Raw genomic sequence first — 21,865 nt, forward strand, 5'->3', positions numbered from 1 at the left:
ACACAGTTCCCAGGCATGCAAACCAAACCAAGCTGACACAATCTGATGTCTCAAGCCACAGTGAGGGCACCCACATGCAGTATCGCTTGAGAGCTGTAAACATCTGTACAAGCATTCTCACTGCACCCCCATCGTGACCCTACGATGCCCTCATGCAGCAGGCCAATGACTGAAACGCAGCTCTGCTTTTGCTCCCTGAGCCACAATTTTCCAAGCAATAAAGTCAGAAGAGATACTCTCTCCACCTGATCGGGTTCGTGGTGGCCTGGATGGAACCAGCAGCCAGCATAGAGGCTATCGAGAGTGGACCCTCAGCATCTCTGCCTCCAGCGCATGCCAGAGCCAATGGCCGAAAGAAACGACCAACGTGCTCCACTGTTATCAGTGCTTTTTATTAAAGAACAATAATGAAAACCTCTTTAGAAGGCTGGTACAAATCACAGAAGATTCTTCCACTCACCTTATTATCCTCTGTTTTACGAACAAGACTGCTAATGGTAAGCTCCCATTCAGGGCAGAATTCAGGGCAAACCTCCGCGTGCAAATTCCAAAGCCAGTGGTTCTCAGATTTCAGTGTGAATCAGAATCACCCCCAGAGTTTCTAAGGCAGTGGGCCTGAGGAGGAGCCTAAGAAATCTGCATTTCTAGGGAGTTCTCAGGGGATGCTGATGCCGCTGGTCCAGGGACTTCACTTTGAGAACCACTGCCCTAAGCTTCCTCATGACAAAAAGTAAAAACTGCATCAACCAAAATATTTCCCTTTTGCCCAAGCTGCTTGGAGACTCTGGGACAAATCTAAATCTTCACTTCAGGAACTCATTTATTCCAGATACCTAACAATATCTATTTTCTCTTTTTCCTTTAAAAGCTAAAAGACAAATCTTTTCAACAAATAGTGCCAAAACTATTGCACTGGACACCCACAGGCTAAAAAGTAAATTCACACACACACACCTTACACCCTTCACAAAAGTAGATTACACACATCTTAAAATAGACTACACACATAAATACAAAACACAAACTATAATACTCCGAGGAGAAAAATTTAGATGACCTTGGGTTTGTTGACGATGTTTCAGATATAACACCAAAGGCACCATCTATAAAAGAAACAACCAGACTACATAAAACTTAAAATTTTCTGCTCTGCAAGAGACCCTGTCAAGAGAATGAAAAGGCATGCCACAGGTGGTGGGGAGAAAATGTTTGCAAAAGAGATGTAATAAAGGACTGTTATCCAAAATACACAAAGAACTCTCATAACTCCACAGTAAGAAAACAAACAACCTAATTAAAACATGGGCCAACAGCCTTAATAAACATCTCACCAAAGAAGATACATAGGTGATAATTAATCATATGAAAAGATGCTTCACATCATATGTCATCAGAGAAATTTAAATTAAAACAACAAAATACCACTACACACCTATCAGAATGGCCAAAATCCAGAACACTGAGCACAGCAAATGATATGGAGTAACAGGAGCTCTCATTCATTGTTGGGGGGAATGCAAAATGGTGCAGCCACTTTGGAAGGCAGCGTGGTGGTTTCCTAGAAACCTAAGTATACTCTTACCATAAGATTATGACACGTAATCCAGCAATCGCACTCCCTCACATTTACTCCCAGTAACTGAAAACTATGTCCACGCAAAAACCTGCACACAGATGTCTGTAGCAACTTTATTCACAACTGTCAAAACTTGGAAGCAACAGAGATATTCTTTTTTTTTTTTTTTTTGAGACAGAGTCTCACTCTGTCACCCAGGTTGAAGTGCAGTGGCATGATCTTGGCTCACTGCAACCTCCGCCTCCTGGGTTCAAGTGATTCTCATGCCTCACCCTCCCGAGTAGCTGGGATTACAGGCATGCACCACCACACCTGGCTAACTTATGTATTTTTTGTAGAGACGAGGGTTTCGCCAGGTTGGCCAGACTGGTCTTGAATTCCTGACCTCAAGTGATCCACTGCCTCAAAAAGTGCTGGTATTATAGGTGGGAGCAACTGCGCCTGGCCGAGATATCCTTCAGTAGGTGAATGGGTAAATAAACTTTGATACATACAATGGAATACTCAGTGCTATGAACACTTGACCCATCAGGCCATGATAAAAGACATGAGGGAAACTTAAATGCATCTTACTAAGTCAAATAAGCCAATCTGTAAAGGCTACAACTGTATGATTATACACCCTAACATCAACTATAGACTTTGGTTGATGATGGCAGTACAGGCTCATCAACTGGAACAGAGGTCCCATTCTGCCGGTGATGGGGATGCCAGGACAGACTAAGCATGTGTTGGGGAAGATTATATGGGAAATCTTTGTACCTTCCTCCTTATTTTGCTATGAACCTAAAACTGTTCTAACAAACAAAAGTATTGCCAGGTGCAGTGGCCAATGCCTGTAATCCTAGCACTTCAGGAGGCTAAGGTGGGTCAATCACTTGAGGTCAGGAGTTCAAGACCAGCCTGACCAATGTGGTGAAACCCCGTCTGTACTAAAAATACAAAAATTAGCTGGGTGTGGTGGCAGGCAATTGTAGTCCCAGCACTTGGGAAGTTGAGGCAGGAGAACTGCTTGAACTCAGAACTCAGGAGGCAGAGAGGTTACAGTGAGCCGAGATTGCGCCACTGCATTCTAGCCTGGGTGACGGAGCAAGACCCCATCTCGGGGCAGGGTGGAGGGGCATAAGTTAGCTGGGTGTGGTGGCGCATGCCTGTAGTCCCAGCTACTAGGGAGGCTGAGGCACAAGAATGACTTGAACTGGAGTAGCAGAGGTTGAAGTGGGCTGAGATCACGTCACTGCACGCCAGCCTAGGCAACAAAGTGAGACTCCATCTCAAAATAAATAAATAAAATACTGTTATTAAAAAATTTAAGCTCTGGACTGTTTTAACAACTAATTGTCTTCTGCTACCTAGGCCTTCTTTAAATGTACTAAATTGACAGAAGTCCTTTTTAAAAAAGTCCTTTTAATAAAATGTAGAATATACCATGTAAACAGAGAGCCCCAATGCCCTATGTACAAACACTTTAGGAACATTCCAGCCATGTCATTGGAAAATGCAAGTAACCTTATATTGTATTTCCTTTATTGAATAAACATTTGCAAGCACTCACTCTTCTGAGCACTGTACAAATATGAACTCACTTAATCCTAATAACCCCAGAAGACAGTATTATTATTTCTCCCACTTAAATCAAGTAATAATACTTCCACTTTCTTGTTAAAGAAACTGAGGCACAAAAGTGAAATGAACAAGTCAGAAGTTGTGAAGCAAGATTCAAACCCAGGCTGCTCAGCTCCAAGACGCTATGTCCCGCTCTTCTTCACCAAGTAAACGGTCTCTCCCGGGTTCATGGCCTTCATTAAGCAAATCACCCTTGCTCCCTTTTCAGTCATGGTCTGCAAAGCCAGGCACACTTCCTTTATTTCCACTCAGCATGAGGTGTGTGTTGTAGAAGGCTGGGGTTTCTCGCCCTAGGGGCGACTGACATCTTGGACTGGATGATTCTTTGTTATGAGGCTGTGCTCTGCATCCCTGGCCCCTGCCCAACTAGAAGCCACCAGCTCCCCACCCCCTCTTGTGACAACCAAATGTTGCCCAACGTGCCAGGAGAGCAGGAACAGGCAATGGCCCCAGTCACACACCCCTGGATTAAACCAAGCACAATCAGTGATTACAAAGAAAACCAAGACGTTACATGGTTCTACTATTTTTGTGTCTCTGAACAGGGAGAAGCCAAAGGGAAAAGGAAACATCAAGGAAAGAAAAGTAGTGACTGCTTTGAAAAGCCAATGACCAGTGACACGAGAAGAAAGGACAAACGAGAGAGAAGGCTGTGCAGCAACACTGGTTTATTCTCAGGTTTGAAAGTCAGGAAAGTAGACACAGCGGGGAAAGGCATGGGCCGCGGGATACAGCATGGCACGGGAGAGTCGACAAGAAGACAGGCGACAGTCAGGACTTCCCTCCACGCTCCTCTCTCTCAGGGACCATCGGAGCCAGGCGGTTACTTACTCTTGTTGTTACTGCTCTCACTGACAAAATCTTCTGCGCCATCGGTGTCATCCTCATCATCTCCAGATGAGATGGCATCTGTATGCAAAAGAACATATTGCATGGATGTGTTTTTGCAAAGCAAAAAGGTTGCAATTATCGACAACTGAGACCTTCTCCATAGCAAAGTTAATGACCCAGGAATCCTCACAAAGAGCCTGGGATTGTGTTTAGTTAACATCATTTTAATGGCTTAAAATTTCCCTCCATGATGACAGTTGGTCTACGTTATGATTCTCAATGTTTTCTGCTTTCACACTATTTAAACAGGCTATGAAATTGGATGTACTAGAACTGGATTTCAAGCTTCAAACAGTATTCAAGCCCCTGACAAATTTACCAATTGTGTAGTGCCCAAAGACTCTTTTTCCAACATGAAACTTTCAGCATTTGGAGTCCCCTTCAAGAAAGAAATTCATTTCTAACAAAACGTAGTCCCCATGTGGCCCTGCTCATCATCAACTAATCTTCTGAAAGCAGAACTTTAAACTCGGCCACAAAGAGGGGACGTTCTGTCCCACTCACTGCATAGAAGGAAATCAAGGAGAGAAACTCAAACTTTAATAAACAAATCAGAAATCTTGAGTATCCAAATTTCAGTCCTATCTTCTAAATGCCAAAGATGTCAGTGGTACGGAGTTGGAGTGGGGGGAGCATGTATTTACTTAAATAAAAGTGTGCTCTCTTAAGAAAAGTGTTACTTTGTGCACAAGAATTCTGTCATTCTTAATGATAGGCCCTTCTGGTGTACCAGGTCCCAAAGAAGAATTTGAAAAACTGTGAAGCTATGTGCCTAGCATCCAATTAGAGATCTCATTACCTTTGCGCTTGGCAAAAAAAAAAAAAAAAAGTAAATCAGATAATGGTGACAGAGAAGAGAGAGCGCAGTGCTCGCAGGCCAACTCACCTGTGACATTCACCATGAAGTACCAAGTTTCACTGTCTACAGTCCTAGTGGCAGTACAAGCATAGAGGCCGGAGTCTCTAGGCGTAGCGCCCTTTATCTGCAAGTACTCCCCAATAAGCACTGTCCTATTGTTGGGCCCCAAGTGCACCCCATCCTTAGTCCAACTGATCACGGCGGCATCTTTCAACAGGCAGCGCACCTCTAGCGACTCCCCTGGCGCAGCCACGTACACTTCTGGTTGAGAGATTTGGTATTTGGTTGGTGGCTCTGCAGAAAGGTGGGAGAGAGAAGATGGAGACAGATGGGAAGGAGGGAGAGGAGAGAACGTCCAACAAAGGTCAGTGGAGGCCTGCTTATTCCCAAGTGAAGCTGTTCTTGCTTTGCAAACGGCCCCAGCAGGCATCCACCTCTCCCCAAGCCCCAGGAAGCCAGGAAGAACCAGAGGACACCCCCAGCAAATCCGTCCTGGCTTAGTTTCCACATCCTACAGCGCTTTAGAAACAAACCAAACCATAGCACGGAAGGCTACTTCACAAGAAAATGTTTAAATTGATTGCCAAAGTGTGCTTGCACCATGATACCTGCAAAAATCTGTTATTGTGGTATGTTTTATTTATAAGAATGCCGAGTTTTACACATTTGTACGTTAAGTGCAACTATGTGTCACACACACATACGCTGTTAATTATTTATTTATGCTAGACCTGGTCTGTGCCCCAAGGCCAAGCTTCTTAAAAGGAAATGTCTCATACTCATGGAAAACTAATGGATCCCTCTACAAGATTTTTTGCAACCCAGAGTTTCCATGAGCTCAGATTCAGATCAGTATTTTGAGGGTCTAGAGACCTAATTCTGTGCTGGGTGAGCTGAGACATGCTGTTTTCCTCAGAACGATACAAGCCCGGAGGCCTTAACACCAAAACCAAAAAGAGAAAAATGCCCAGACAGCGGCAGGGTGGTCTCCACTGCACTTACAGGGGTCCTGAAATGAAGCCGCTGGGTGCTGTGTGCCCAACTCCACACGACAAAGCTGAGTCACACCCTGTTCACAGCTCCCGCCACACGTGTCCCAGCTTCTTCCGTGGGGATAGTCCTTCCTCCCTCTCTTCCCTGTCACCCACCCTCCAAGGCCCAAATCAAGCAGGGCCCTCTGTGATGGGGGTCCCTGCATCAGTCACCTCCCCCCGCCAGGTGGAAATGCAGTGGCTCCCTCTCCTTCCACCGTATGTCTGCCCGCTTCACCAGCTCACGGGATGCGCCATATTCTCATGAATGCATCCCATCTCCCCAGGGAGACACCAAGGCCCTAGAGGAAAGGTGTGGGTCTCAGGCTTCTCTGTGCCTACCCCCACTGTCCCCCTACTGACCCCATCCTGCTTGGCATACACAGGGCCATGCTGAACAAGGTCACAGTCCCCAGATATGAGCACAGGATGGGACCACAAGAATCCAACCCACACAACCTCTCCACTGGAGCTGAGAGGAAGCCTTTGGCGTTTATTAACAACAGCCGGAGCTGCTGGCTGTGGTGGCCACCCACGAGGGCCCATGAAGCGGGCTTTCGTCCCGCCAGTGAGAAGTGTGAATGGGACCCAGAGTCCCAGAACTGGAAAATCAAAGCTTCCCAGCACTGGGACAGCACCAAATCTGGGCAGGATCAAAGGCAACTGTTTTGTCTAGACACCCCTCAGAAGGACAAATCTCCCGCAGGAGATTGAAATCAAGTCAATCTCTGTTTCAGTCCCACTGTGAAAGCAGCGAGGGCCATGTGCATCTGGGATGAGAAATCCCCCCTCACCACCACCATCAACAGCTACACGGGCAGCCCAGGGCTTCCCAAAGAGGCAGCACCAAAGGCATGTAGGCCAAGGCCCAGATGCCAACTAGCACGTGAACACACAGAGAGAATCACAGCAAAAGGAGGAAAACAGAAGCTCAATGGAACGTGGACAAACACGCCCCAAAAGCAAGCCAGGAAGGCCCAGCTGATAGGCCGGTTATGTTTCCAGTGTTCGTTTTCTCATTCGCCAATTGCTTACTGCACACCTGCTACACACCAGACTATTCTGGAAGCTCCAGAAGCAGAAAGAGACAAAACGAAGACTCTGCACTTGTTTGGAGCATCCATTATGGCAAGGATGACAGACAATAAATACAAAATCTACAAAAAACACAGTGTGCTTAAGTGTTAGGAAGGACAAAGCAAGGTGCCAGCACATACACAGTGGTGGGGGGGGGCTGGTCCCTTGCCAGGACGTGGCGGATGATGGCCCGTGGGCCGGGCCAGCCACAGCTTGTTTTTGTAAACAAACCTTTATTGGAACACAGCCATACCCATTCCTTGTCTGGCGGCTGCTTTTGTGTGTCACGAGGGCAGAGTTCAGTCGTTGCAACAGAGACCCTATGGCCTGCAAGGCCCACAATATTTGCAGTCTTGCCTTTATAAAGTTTTTTAATCCCTGATGTATAAGGTGATCAGAGAGACTCCTGCAAAGAATAGGCATTTGAGCTGAGAAGTGAAGGACAACGTGAAGTTTAAAAGATGCCGGGAACTTAGCTGGAAGGCTCTCAGAGCAGGTCCCTCAAGGCTGGTTAAGTCAAAATGCAGCTCAATTGAGTGACTGATAGGAATACTTTAAACTGTGGAGACCAAATAGAAAAAAGAAAGGAAGAGAAATAGGAGGAGGAGGAGAAGCCGGCAGGGATTCAGTCTGGCCCAAATCTCAGCCCATCTCCCACTCCCAACACCCTGGAGTCACAGATTCATTCAACATGAAAACTGAAGAGGCCCCAAAGGCTACTGGCCCAACCCCTTTTACAGCTGTCTAAGACAAGGACCAGACGTCCTCTGAGTCCCAGGTCTCCAACAACTCATTGCTGAAACAGCACCCACCATGCTAGAATGAATTTACATTGCATTAGTCTGGGTCATAAAACGATCAATGTCTATTATGACAACATCACATGACCAGCAAGTCACCAAGAATGTTATGGAATGTACTTTCCTCTTAGCCAGAATTGGTCACCAGGGCAGCCGCTGAGCAGCAGCAGCAAAGCTTCCCTCCCTTACAGGGGAGGCAGCTGGGACCCACGCACCAATCTGCTCCATCCTGACCCTCAGATAAGGTGCAACCATGTCCCTATGTCACACAGTGGAATGCTCTAAGATTGCATTAGGGAAAAATGAAAGATAAGCAAGGCATTTGCAATTGTGATGCAGAAAAATCTATCTCCTGGCAAAGGAGGAATTATGATGTATGATTTCTGTTTCTAAAGGAAAGTGTTTTCACTGAGAATCCTTTCTGTCACCTAAACTCCATAAACCCCCAAATCTTGCAGAAACTGGAGGTATCTGAGCTGCCGGACTAACACCTGCTGTTCTAGAAGGGAGAACAGGGGACAAGGAGGACCTGTGTCTTATTCGGAGCTGGACACGGGAGATGCCTAGTAAAGGGTGCTGTCCTGGACGAGAAGAGGATGAAGCCCTGAGTTCCACGCCTCTCCGTGCCTGCTTAACCTCTCAGCCTGGCGTTCCCCTCTGTTGCAGGGTAAGAGTTCCCAAATACCGGTTTATTATTGGTGAGACTCCAACAAGCCAATGAAGGCGAACTCCATCTTCAACTACATCATGTTGAGCCAGTGACTGTCACTATCACTGTTATTCTTCAAGGTGGAAGATGCTTGCCATGATTTTTTTAAGCACCATGATTTTCAGAAGATAATCACAGAACGCTTGGATCTCTTTCTTTTTTTTTTTTTTTTAATTGAGATGGAGCCTCGCTGTTACCCAGGCTGGAGTGCAGTGGCACGATCTCGGCTCACTGCAACCTCCACCACCGAAGTTCAAGCAATTCTCCTGCCTCAGCATCCCAAGTAGCTGAGACTACAAGCACGCACCACCACACCCAACCAATTTTTCTGTATTTTTATTACAGACAGGGTTTCACTGTATTGGCCAGGCTGGTCTCAAACTCTTAATCTCAAGTGATCCACCCGCCTCAGCCTCCCAGAGTGCTGGGATTACAGGCATGAGCCACCGCACCTGGCTGGGACACTTGGATTTCTATTTCCAGATACAAAATGATTTTACATGAGTCCCAGCTCAATGGACAGTTAAGATGACTTGAGGTACTAAAATGGCTTTTGTCCCAGTAAAACCAGATCAAAACTGTCATCCAGATGTCCAAGCTTCAAGGATAGCAAAATATCACCCCCAAAAATACACCAATGAGATAATGATCTTTATCCATAAAAATCAAGCCATCCTGGCTTCAAAGTCTCAAACCAGTAACTGCTGTCTTGGTAAACTGAGAAAGCAAGGACTCCTCCCCACATCCCTTCAGTGTCATTTCACAAAGGGCCCATCCTGGGCATCCGCAGGGCCTTTGGTAAACATACCAGTGATATCCCTGGGTACACAGAAGACCTCAAAAGCACTTGTTAGGGAGAATGCGTGAATAAACACAGGAGAGAGAAAGAGGTTAGGGAGAAGCAACACACAGAGAAGGATGTAAGTAAGAAGAGAGTCAGGGGTGGGGTGGGGCCACACGCTGGGGAGGGACCAAATGCCACACCAGTAGCCTCCCAGGCCACCCAGTGGCCCCCTCAAGCCCAGCCTGCAGGGCCCAGCACACATGGCACACATGAAAGACAACCCTGGCCAGGGGACCAAGAACACAAGCCCCTAACAGCTGGCTCAGGGGAAGCAGCTCTGTCCCTTCCCTTGTCCTTGGGGCCACTTGCCATCCTCAGAGCTCAGCTTCTCTTCTGGGTTTGAGTGCTACAGGTGACCTGACCCACTGCCCCCTCCCTGCAAACATGTGTTCCCCTGCCCTCCACGTCCATCCCCACAGCTGCACCGACATGGCCCCATGCCGTGCGGAGCCAGGACAATCAGCGAATCCCCTCTGTGCCTGCATGTACAAAGGGGCCTCCCTAACTCTGGCCACCCTCCATGGATGGACCACCTCTCCCTGACTCCACCAGGCTGTACAGCCTGCTCTGTGAAAGGGCAAAGAATTCCCCAGGAAATGTACATAATTCCTTTGACAGTCATATGAACATTTCCTGGATTTACTTTTTTCCAGAGCTATGGCACACTTTCACCTTTCCACTGGGAGTGCACAGCCCAACATGTCCCTCGTCTCCTGCCAAAACACAATGGGGAGAAGGTTCTAGAAGCTGCTTTGCTACACACAAATGCTCTTTCGGAGTCTTCCACAGACAGAAAATATGTTTCCATGTATTTTTCACAACATGAATTAAAATTCAAAAGGAAGCAAGCAAGCTTCACACTAGCGTTAACTCTTTGTCACTGTTTCCTAAAACTGCTAAACAAACAAGGCACCACGTCTCCTTCTTGGGACACAGCTCAACACTAGCTTCCACTGCTGTGGCCACACCACCGTGCACAGCCCTGCTGGGTAAGGCTCAGTTGCTTCCATGCGAATTTTCTCCCAGAAGTTTCAAACTCTTGGGAAGTACCAGCAGCAGGTTAGCAAGCAGTTTCTTTTTTTTTTTTTTTTGAGATGGAGTCCCGCTCTCTCATCCAGGCTGGAGTGTGATGGTATGACCTCAGCTCACTGCAACCTTCACCTCCCAGGTTCAACAAATTCTCCTGCCTCAGCCTCATGGGTAGCTATGATTATAGGTGCACACCACCACACCCGGCTAATTTTTTTGTGTACTTTAATAGTGATGGGGTTTCACCATGTAGCTCAGGCTGGTCTCAAATGCCTGAACTCAGGCAATCCACCCACCTCGATCTCCCAAAGTGAGCCACTGCGCTCAGCCACAAGCAGCTTCTTTTTAAAAAATTGACTGTTGTGATACTTAAAAAATGAAAGAGATCGGTACTTACACAGCTAACCAAAAAATAAATGGGCCAGGCACAGCGGCTCATGCCTACAATCCGAGCACTTTGGGAGACCAAGGCAGGTGGATCACCTGAGGTTAGGAGTTCAAGACCAGCCTGACCAACGTGGTAAAACCCCATCTCTACTAAATATAAAAAATTAGCCAGATGTGGTGGCATATGGCTGTAATCCCAGCTTGGGAGGCTGAGGCAGGAGAATCACTCGAACCCGGGAGGTGAAGGTTGCAGCAAGCTGAGACAGCGCCATTGGACTCCAGCCTGGGCAACATGAGTGAAACTCCATCTCAAACAAACAAATAAATAAATAGTATGAATAACAACAGGTATCTACACGTTTCTTCTGAGTAATTCCCGCCTTGACCTGGCCTCCTTCCTTCCCTAAGAAAACTATCCTGTTATTCCTTGGGAGCTCGTAGGACCTCTGACTGGGGAGAGAAAGAAACTGAGGCAGGGGCTGCCTGACTCTCCAAGCTCCTCAGCAGATCCGGGCAGAAGTCATGACCTCTCAGTGTGATGTCATACAGATTGCCACTAGCCACAAGCTGCATGAAGGTACCTCTCTGTAAGTAAACAGAGAGAAAAAAATCCTCCAGCTACGTGAAGATAGCCCCAGGAGGGGGAAATCTTGTAGAAGTCAAAAAGACTGTGGCCTCTGTGACTTCACTGCACACAGTCAGCTGGACTTCTCGCCCGTCTCAGCAGGAGGGTTGTCTTCAGACGGTGGAAACAGCGAAGGGCTTGGAAACAGTAAGCTATTTCAGGTAACACTTTCCATTGCCAAACCAGCGATAGCAGCACTTCAGACTGTCACTTTTTATAATGTTTGCCTATAAACTTTTCCCGTGTGGTTTTTGAAATGGCGCCCAAATGCAAACAGAGAACAGATGGGAAACCTGAGTCTTGCCCCGGCCAATCACTTCACGGAGAACGGACGACAGATTTAAACTGTTAAGGAAGAAAAAAGCAGTTTCTACCAACGGCAAAGCTGACTCCATTGCTTTTCACAGATTAAGCCTTTTCTGAGGTTTCCCAGGGATGGTGTCTTTTCCACCGTCTCGATCATCCCAGTTCCCAGGATGTGGTAGGGTCACCCTGGACACATCCCACTGAGATTTCTCCCTCCTCCAAAGTCAGGGGTGATGAATCCCTAAACATATTCCTCCAGAAAGAGGAAGAAAGGGAGAAAGAGAGAAATCCCTGAACAAATTTCCCTGGAAGAAAGAGAGGGAAGAAAGAGAGGGGAAAGGAGAGGAGAGATGCGGAGAAGGAAAAGGAAAGGAGAAAAACGGAGGGAGAGGGAAGAGGAAGGAGAGAGGGAAGAGGGAGGGAATGGGAAGAAAGAGAGGGAAAGGGGAGAAGATAAAGAGGGAGGGCAGAGAGAAGAGGCAGGGCGGGAGACACTGCCTGTCAGGGTCCTGGGCTGCAGGTACCCGCTCTTACCTGGAGTCACAGCTGGGACTCCCAGAGGCACTGTAACAGGAGCACTGGGGGAAGGGCAGTAAAATGGCCTTGGGTTCCTCGTGCCCTCCCACACCTCCTGCCACCCTGTACAGAGTAAATGTCATGGCTGTAGGGCTGCCAGTGTCTTTACAGAGGAAGCAGCGTCCAGCTGCAAATGTCGCTACATAGTCACTGAACACAAAGCACATGGCAAGTAACTGGCCGCCCCTGTCCTCCCTGGTCCGGTAGCCCCCACTGGCCCTCTTAGTCTGGAAGATGTCCTGTAGTGCCCACACCCAGTCCCAGTAAGAAGTCTTAACTGGTCAGTACCCAATTCTCTGTCCATAGGAACAGAAGAGAGATGTGTCACGTACATGACCCTCCTGAGCTATCTCTTACAATCTCAAACAGAGAGTCTGCACAGACAGACATCCGGCACGAACAGCACAGCTTTTTAGTAATTGATGATGTTTCTGCAAGATAGGGGTTCTGGAAGAGCCTAGCCCCCTCTTTCCTGTAGCACAGTCTGGGCCTCGATGGCATCAGAACTTATCAGCAGAAGAAAATAAAGGCAATGGAGGCCAGGCGTGGTTGGCTCACGTCTAATCCCAGCACTTTGGGAGGTCAAGGCAGGTGGATCACCTGAGGTCAGGAGTTCAAGACCAGCCTGGCCAACATGATGAAACCCCACCTCTACTAAAAACTCAAAAAGCAGCCGGGCATGGTGGCACACGCCTGTAGTCCCAACTACTCAGAAAGCTGAGGCAGGAGAATCGCTTGAACCCGGGAGGCGGAGGTTGCAGTGATCCCAGATCGCACCACTGCGTTCCAGCCTGAGTGACAGAACTAGATTCCATCTCAAAAAAATGAAAAAATTAAAATTAAAAACTAAAGGCGATAGAGTCCCACCGATGAAGTCAGAACTAACCACCTTTGTGTGCCCTGCCGTGAGGGCTGTTCACGCAGCATGGAAGACAGCCTGCTACTGTCCAGACATCCTCAAAGCCTCCCCTCTACAAGAACCTCCTTGCAGGAAGATGAAATTCCTCACATCCAACAGAGACCTTATAAGGCATAGGTACTACGTGTTCTTTAAGGGAACACGGAAGGGACAAACACTCCACACAGCATAAAGATGAAAGTTTCTACCTCGAGAAATACTGCCAACATAAACACAGGGGACACAAAAAAGTCAAAGCAACAAATAACAGATAGGTATGCAGGCTGAAAGGCTGCAGTCCTCTCTAACCAGTTGTCGGGGTGTCTGGTACACTCAAGTCGGGACCGAAACCTCCCTGGTCGGTAACACAGATGCAGCGACAGCAGCTAACAGCCGGCGGTAGCTGAACTTCTCCAAAAACTCCAGACTGGCTCACCGAGCAGATGGGATCATGGCTACTGTCTCCAATATGGTAACCATTAAAAATTATATATTTAGGCATACCCCTCATATCATTTGAGTCTGTCTTTGAGAAACATGGTGGATGGCTCTTCACGTTTGAAAGAAATTATGTTGCTGCCTATGAGAAAATAAAAAGGCACATAGAGTAAAGAGCCTGAGAATGCACTCACTGAACAGGAGTCGCCGTGTCTCCCAGTATCCCCACCCAAAGTGGAAACCCACACTCGTTGCTTGGCAGCATGCCTCTCGTTTGTGATCTGATGTTTTCAGCTATACTTGTATTTTCTTCTGCGGCAGTACCTGGACTTCTCCAGAAACTCCAGATTGGCTCACGTCCCTGGTGATCAGACAGGATCATGGCTAATGTTTCCAATATGGTAACCATTAAAAATTATATATTTATTGTTGATGATAGTGTTCTCCAAAAAAAAAAAAAAAAAATGCGCAGAGGGAAAGGTTTTCTCCCTGGTCCCAATGAGGGTATTAAACTCATATTTCATGAGCGAAAAAGTCCCAATGGACCACAAGATGCAGGTATTGAATCAGTACTGTGTGCATAAATTCCTAGATATGGGCAGACCTTAGGCAAGACCTTCAAAATTGAGACTTTTGTTCCGAAAGCATTTCCGAAAGCGACAGGCCATTAGCGCCCAGGAAGTAGAAACTTGTGCTACAAGTTATGTAGAAGTCCCCCCACGCCCCGGCTCAGATGTACAATGAGCAGTCTGTGTGCCTGGCTGCCTGGCCAGCCCAGCCCGAGCCTCCCACCTTCTGAAAATACACTTGCTGGACGTAGCAGAGAGTGCTGGTACATCTTCAGCCCTTCAGGGCTCCTTGGGGCATGCTGTTCCAGGGAAATCCCTTTCATCAAAAGGCATGTGGGGGGCTCACAAGTAGGTGAAGAAGTGAATGGGATGGGATGTGCTTGGCCTTTCATGACACAATCTCAGGGTCAAGAGTGGCCTTGCAGAGTTGTCATCCTGTAAAATGAACACACTGTCATCTTCCGTCCTGAAACTGAATCATCTGGTCCCAAAATGCTTCCATACCCTGAGCCCTAATGACAGTGCTCAGCCAGAGGCAGCTCTCTTCATCTTATAAAGTAGTAAAGCATGGGTAGGCGCCTCTAATCTCAGCAACTCGGGAGGCTGAGGCAGGGGAATCACTTGAACCTGGGAGGTGGAGGTTGCAGTGAACCAAGGTCACACCACTGCACTCCAGCCTGGACGACAGAGCTAGACTCTGTCTCAAAAATAAAAATAAAAAATAAAGTAGTAAAGCACCTGTCTCATCAGACAGCCATACCCCAAGCCTCTCATGGTCCCTTAGCATTAAGCCTATGGTCTCATTTCTGTCCCTTCTCTGATGACTCTTCAAAAAAGGCATGGTGGCACAGCAGCCACCATGTGTTAAAAGTACCGACCAAGGCAGGGCATGGTGGCTCATGCCTGTAATCCCAGCACTTTGAGAGGCCAAGGCGGGTGGATCATTTGAAGTCAGGAGTTTGAGAGCAGCCTGGCCAACATGGTAAAACCCTATCTCTACTAAAAACACAAAAATGAGCCAGGCCTGGTGGTGGGAGCCTATAATCCCAGCTGCTCGGGAGACTGAGGCAGAATAATTGCTTAAACCCGAGAGGCCCAAGATGCAGTGTGCCGAGATCATGCCACTGTACTCCAGCCTGGACAACAGAGCGAGACTNGGCAGAGACACATGTGGTGTAGGAAGTCAGCAGATAAATGCTTTCCAGGCTAAAGAGGCAAGAAGCAAATAAAGAGAAAGCAAGAACTACAAATCACTGCTCAACAAAATAAGAGAGGACACAAACAGATGGAAAAACATTTCATGCTCATGGTTAGGAAGAATTAATATTGTGAAAATGGCCATAGGCCCAAAGTAATTTATAGATTCAACACTATTCCCATCAAACTACCATTGACCTTCACAGAACTGGAAAAAACCACTTTAAACTTCATATGGAACCAAAAGAGAGTCTGCATAGCCAAGTCAATTCTAAGCAAAAAGAACAAAGCTGCAGGCATCAGGCTACCTGACTTCAAACTATACTACAAGGCCACAGTAATCAAAACAGCATGGTACTGGTACCAAAACAGATATAGACCAATGGAACAGAACAGAGGCCTTGGAGGCAATGCCACACATCTACAACCATTTGATCTTTGACAAACCTGACAAAACAAGCAATGGGGAAAGGATTCCCTGTTTAATAACTGGCGTTGGGAAAATTGGCTAACCATGTGCAGAAAGCAGAAATTGGACCACTTCCTGACACCTTACACTAAAATTAACTCCAGATGGATTAAAGACTTAAACATAAGACCTAAAACCATAAAAACCTTAGAAGAAAACCTAGGCAAAACAATTCAGGACATAGGCATAGGGAAGGACTTCATGACTAAAACACTAAAAGCATTAGCAACAAAAGCCAAGGCAGACAAATTGGATCTAATTAAGCTCCAGAGCTTCTGTACAGCAAAAGAAACAATCATTAGAGTGAACCAGCAACCAACAGAATGGGAAAAAATTTTTGCAATCTACCCATCTGACAAAGGACTTATATCCAAAATCTATGAATAACTAAAACAGTTTTACAAGAAAAAACAAACACACAAACCCATTCAAAAGTGGGCCAAGGATATGAACAGACACTTTTCAAAAGAAGACATATATGAGGCCAACAAACATGTGAAAAAGTGCTCATCATCACTGGTCATTAGAGAAATGCAAATCAAAACTACACTGAGATACCATCTCGTGCCAGTTAGAACGGTGATCATTAAAAAATCTGGAGCCAACAGATGCTGGAGAGGATGTGGAGAAATAGGAACACTTTTACACTGCTGGTGGGAGTGTAAATTAGTTCAACCATTGTGGAAGACAGTGTGGCGATTCCTCAAGGACCTAGAAATAGAAATTCCATTTGACCCAGCAATCTTATTACTGGGTATATATCCAAAGGATTATAAATCATTCTATTATAAAGACAGATGCACATATATGTTCTTTGCAGCACCGTTTACAATAGCAAAGACTTGGAACCAACCCAAATGCCCATTGATGATAGACTGGACAGGGAAAATGTGGCACATAAACACCATGGAATACTACACAGCCATAAAAAACAATGAGTTTGTGTCCTTTGTAGGGACATGGATGAATCTGGAAACCATAATTCTCAGCAAATTGACACAGGAACAAAGAATCAAGCACTGCATGTTCTCACTCATAGGTGGGTGTTGAACAATGAGAACACATGGACACAGGGAGGGGAGCATCACACACTGAGGTCTATGGGGGGCGGGAACTAGAGGAGGGATAACATCGGGAGAAATGCCAGATAGAGGTGATGGGGATGGAGGCAGCAAACCACACTGCCATGTATGTACCTATGCAACAATCCTGCATGTTCTTTACATGTACCCCAGAACGTAAAATGCAATAAAATATATATACATATATTGCTTTTGTATATATACATGTATATATGTATATATATTCCAAACCGACCTGACACTGATGCTGAAACTCTGCCACTTACAGATCGTGTGACCTTGACGCAAGTCCTCGGAGCAGGAACAATAATGAATGAAACAGGACACAGAAGGCACCTAGCACAACGCCTGGCACTTACACATCCGCCATCAGAAAGACCTTCTGGCTGAAATCCTCACTCCTGCACTAAGCAGGAAAAGAAGCAAAGCCGCCTAGCCAGGTCTTCTCAGTGTGGAAGGCCTGGCAATAAGAGGAGGGGGCAGGGCTCCTGTTGTATTTCTCAACCCCTAACACAGAGTTGGGGGTTAATTATCTTTGGTTAGCATTCTGCTTCCTGCTGGTACATGCACATGTGGGTGTGTATGGTTCCTATGGACAGGAACATGTCAAAGAGGTCTTCTTGCCTTTCTAGGAAACTTCTTCTCTGCTGCCCCTCCTATATCCATTGATATGTCCAGAATTCCACCTCCGGCTCTTCTGGTCCTTGCCCTGCATTCCAGTCCTCGGGGTGCCTGTGGCTTTTCCCACCTCCTCCTCCCTGCAGATGCCACTCAAGTGCCTGCTTGTAGGTTCATATTTCCACCTGCCTAGGGGAGGAGACACGTTACCTGGGTGTCTGCAGAGGTCTTTTCCAAAACAAGTAAGTGACTTTCAACCTCTTCGTCCTCCACCAGCCTCTTACAGGATGAAGAGAGTCATGCAGCTGAACTGCCACCCAAGCTCCAAGTCAGCCTTGAATCCCCTCTTTTCCTCTGGCCCCTCTTCTGATCAGTCCCCACACCCCTTCACCTATTAAGCCTATCCCTGATGGAAAGCTTAGCCCTCAAAGAAAGTACGGGCAAAACTGCATCCGAAAGGCCCACTCCAGGCCTCCTCCGGCCCGCCGCAAGTCCTCTGCAATGCACCTAACCCATCACCCATGGTGCGCCCCTTGTAGCCACCGCAGACCTCCAGAGGAATCTTTTGAAAAGCACATGTGACCTCTATGTTTTAAGAAAGGCACAGACCACTCCAAAGTCAGAATAAAACCCTAAGAACATCACATGCATTGAGACTTGGTTGCTCCAAGCCCCATATCCCTCTCTCTCTCTGACACTGTGGCCTGCCTGTTCACGTGGGCACTGTTCCCTCTACCTATGAGCCCACCCTGCTACGCTGCCTGGCAAGCTCCTATTCAGCCCAGTTCCAGTAGCTCCTCTGTGAAAATTCCCGATTCCCATGGAGACGTCATGCTGCTCCCATCTCGTCCTGTTCATCCATCTAGCACGTGCACAGCCAAAGACAGTCTGCCTCCCCAACCCCCTCCACCCAAGAGACGTATGGAGAGGGACTTGAGTGGGGATTGATGCAGTGTTTCTCAGATTTTACTGTGCATAAAACCACGTGGCCAGTTTAAGACAGCTTCCTCGCTCCCACTTCCAAAGGTTCTGGGTGGGCCGGGCACAGTGCCTCACGCCTATAATCCCAGCACTTTGGGAGGCTGAGGCAGGCGGATCACTTGAGGCCAGGCGTTAGAGACCAGCCTAGCCAACACGGTGAAACCCCATCTCTACTAAAAACACAAAATTGAGGCTGGGCACAGTAGCTCAAGTCTGTAATCCCAGTACTTTGGGAGGCCAAGGCGGGCAGCTCATCTGAAGTCAGGAGTTCGAGACCAGCCCGATCAACATGGAAAAAACCCTGTCTCTACTAAAAGCACAAAAAATTAACCAGGCGTGGTAGTGCATACCTATAATCCCAGCTACTCAGGAGGCTGAGGCAGGAGACTCACTTGCAAGATCACACCATTTGCACTCCAGCGTGGGCAACAAGAGTAAAACTCCATCTCAAAAAAACAAAACAAAAAAAAGATTCTCGGTCAGTAGGCCTGAGGGTGGGGGCTGACATTCTTTATTTCCCACAGGTTCTCAGGCGAGGCCCGATCCTGCTGGTCTAAGACCCACCTGCAGCAAGCTCAGCTCCAGTGTCCAGGAATGAGAGTTTGAGACCTACCTCTGCCGGTAGTGAACGTGTTGGCTTGCACAGCCTCACATTGCTGAGCCTTAGAGTCATGCTTTAGAGAAGAGAAAAACATCTCCAGGCCTGCCTGCTCCAGGCCTGTCTTGCACACCACAGGACACAACCAAAGGCTGCCTAGGAAGGCCTCTGTGTACCTATAGTGAGGGGCACGTCTGAGAGCGAGCATGCCGAAACCTGGGTGGGGGAGGGTCCCTGGCCTGCAACTCAGCCCCTGCCAGGAGGGCACTCCTGGGTTCCTGTTTACGGGCATAGCTGATGATACTAACTGGCTGGCAGATTGCTTTTCCCAACCACGCAGGAGCCTCCATTCGCATTCCTCTGACTTCAAAACAGGTTTCCTTCCAAGTGAACAAATCCGTCCATCACATGTAAGTTACCTAAGTGAAGATTTCTGGAATGTTCCCAAGTGAGACTAAACATCTGAAGATTTTATGAGATTCATCGTTATCAACACCCATGTATGATGCCTGTTTGATTAATTTACAGAAGCCTGTGGCTTCTTAAAATACCATCTACTATTCACCCAACCAACACACTCGAGAGTAGCTGATATTTATATATAGGGCACAGTAACACACCACAGAATTCCCTTGAGATGAGAACCCCATCAGGGCTCCGGAGCCAGATGACTCATCCTAGCCCCACGGCATGCTGAGGATAACCCTGCAAACACCGAACCACGGGCAAGAGGCCCCACAGCTGAGCCTCACACAGCCCACGGCCTAAGGACCTGCATTCCAGGGAGCATACTCCAAAGCCTGACTGCATTCCAGAAGCAGGTTTTCAGGGACAGTCACCTTACCACAATTGCCGTTACCTGTGGCTGCTAGAAACGGCAGCTGGGACAAGCTCGCCTCCCTGATACTGACGTAAACGTTCAATAAATGATGCATACTCCAGCGGATACATTTGCCCTATACGTCCCTGAAAGGTCAGATCGATGTCCAAATCCCATTTGACATTTTCCCCAAGCCTATAGAGCAGGCCCTCCCACAGTACTTTCCAAATAAAGAAATACTTTTAAAGTGACCAAAGCTACAAAAGAAAAGGAAAAAAGAAAAGGGAAGGTCTAGGAGGGCAAGGCTGCCGCCTGCTTTCTCCACTCGGGACCTTTTGGGGGTATTGTTCTGCCAGTTGATTTTAAAGGGCTCGGCCTTTCTCCTCTCAGTGGGACCTCGGTTCCAACACTCCTTCAGAGGCTGCAGATGTGTCCCAGGCCTGGTCCCCTCAGCAGCATCCCAGCCATTTGCAAATGAAGCGGCAGCAGCTGGAGATTGGGAAACAGATGGTTCTCCTCATTTGAATGGGTTTGATCAGGCTGCTTGAGGCCCAGCAAGTTCAGGCCTGGCCAGCACGGAAACCCATGCAGAGGCCTGAAGGCACAGAGCTGGGGCCCAGGGAGCCGGCGGCGGCAGCAGCAAGCAGCTGAATAGGAATGACCTGGCGGAGAGGTTCCCCCACGCTGCCTTCGCAGGACACATTCCCAGCTGGTTTTGCACCGCAGCACCCAAGGAAGGCAGGTCGGAGCCACAGGGATCACTTTTCTCCAGTGTTTTGTAGAGAAAGGAAAAACTCTCCCTCGGGGGACCCTGAGCCAGAGGACTGAAACCCACATTAATTCAGGAAATTCCAAGTTAAGAGACGGTGCCACCACAGTTAACCTTTCTTCCCTGCTACAAACTGCATATTTGCATAGAGGTAAACGCTTCAAGAAGACAAACAAACAAACTTTGAAGAGTCCCTACCTCTCACAATCCTCCAAAGCATCATCCAGACGGAAGTTTTACATCTCAGAAGGGCTGTGCGCAGCTCCCATTCACTTTGGCTTCCTGGGACAGGGCATCCCTGGTGGCGGGGGGGCACTTGGGAAGGGGGCAGAATCACCACTCTGCCCACACCTGGCCTGGTTCCCCTGGCCACCCTCCAGCCATCTCCCTGCCTCCACACTGGCCTGGAAAGAAACTCTGCCAATTAGAGGTAGTAAGAGAAAAGAGATAGGAACCAGACTGAAGTGACTCACTCATGTACGGACTGGAGGCTGCCGGGATGCCCCTGACTTGCCTCTGCGCCACACCTTCGAGGGCAAGCACCTTGCAGGAGGGGAGGAGGGGCGGCCTCGGAGCCCAGCTGCACCCATGCACCCAGCAGCCTCTGCTCCGCCTCCATCGATATCAACAGCTGAAGCCAGCAAGGGACAAGCAGAGAAGCAGAGAGGCTAGGCTCTGGACAATCACCTCACTGGACAAGGGTCAACCTAGCAGGCAAGGTGGCTGGTATTGCCAAGGGTCAACTTTGCAATGCAGGTGGGTTTGCTGGGGACTCGAGGTGGGTACCACCTCTGTAAGGGGAAGAGCAGTCTCAGGTGTGGTGGCTAACGCCTGTGATCCCAACACTCTGGGAGGCCAAGGTGGGAGGATCGCTTGAGCCCAGGAGTTCGAGACCATCCTAGGCAACAAGTGAGAACCCGTCTCTACAAAAAAATAGAAAAATCAGCCTGTGCCGTAGTCCCAGCTACCCAGAAGGCTGAGGTGGGAAGATCACTTGATCCAGGTCCAGGATGCGATGAGCTGTGATTGTGCCACTGCACTCCAGCCTGGGCAACAGAGTGTGCAGGGTGAGACCTTGTTTTATTAAAAA

The 21,865-nt window shown here is 47.9% G+C and overlaps 1 protein-coding gene across 1 annotated transcript in view; it reads right to left on the bottom strand.

Annotated features, from left to right (window-relative positions):
- The window catches only part of FGFR2 (fibroblast growth factor receptor 2), a 116,499-nt gene that overhangs the window by 79,764 nt on the left and 14,870 nt on the right, over positions 1–21,865 (bottom strand). Inside the window, exons 3-4 of the mRNA XM_017508566.2 lie at positions 4,980–5,246; positions 4,034–4,111 (exon numbers count right to left, since the gene is read on the bottom strand). Coding sequence (XP_017364055.1) covers positions 4,034–4,111; positions 4,980–5,246 — 345 coding nt within the window. The remainder of the gene's footprint in view (positions 1–4,033; positions 4,112–4,979; positions 5,247–21,865) is intronic.

This window comes from Cebus imitator, unplaced genomic scaffold (assembly GCF_001604975.1).
Source record: "Cebus imitator isolate Cc_AM_T3 unplaced genomic scaffold, Cebus_imitator-1.0 Scaffold396, whole genome shotgun sequence".
Lineage (NCBI taxonomy): Eukaryota > Metazoa > Chordata > Mammalia > Primates > Cebidae > Cebus > Cebus imitator.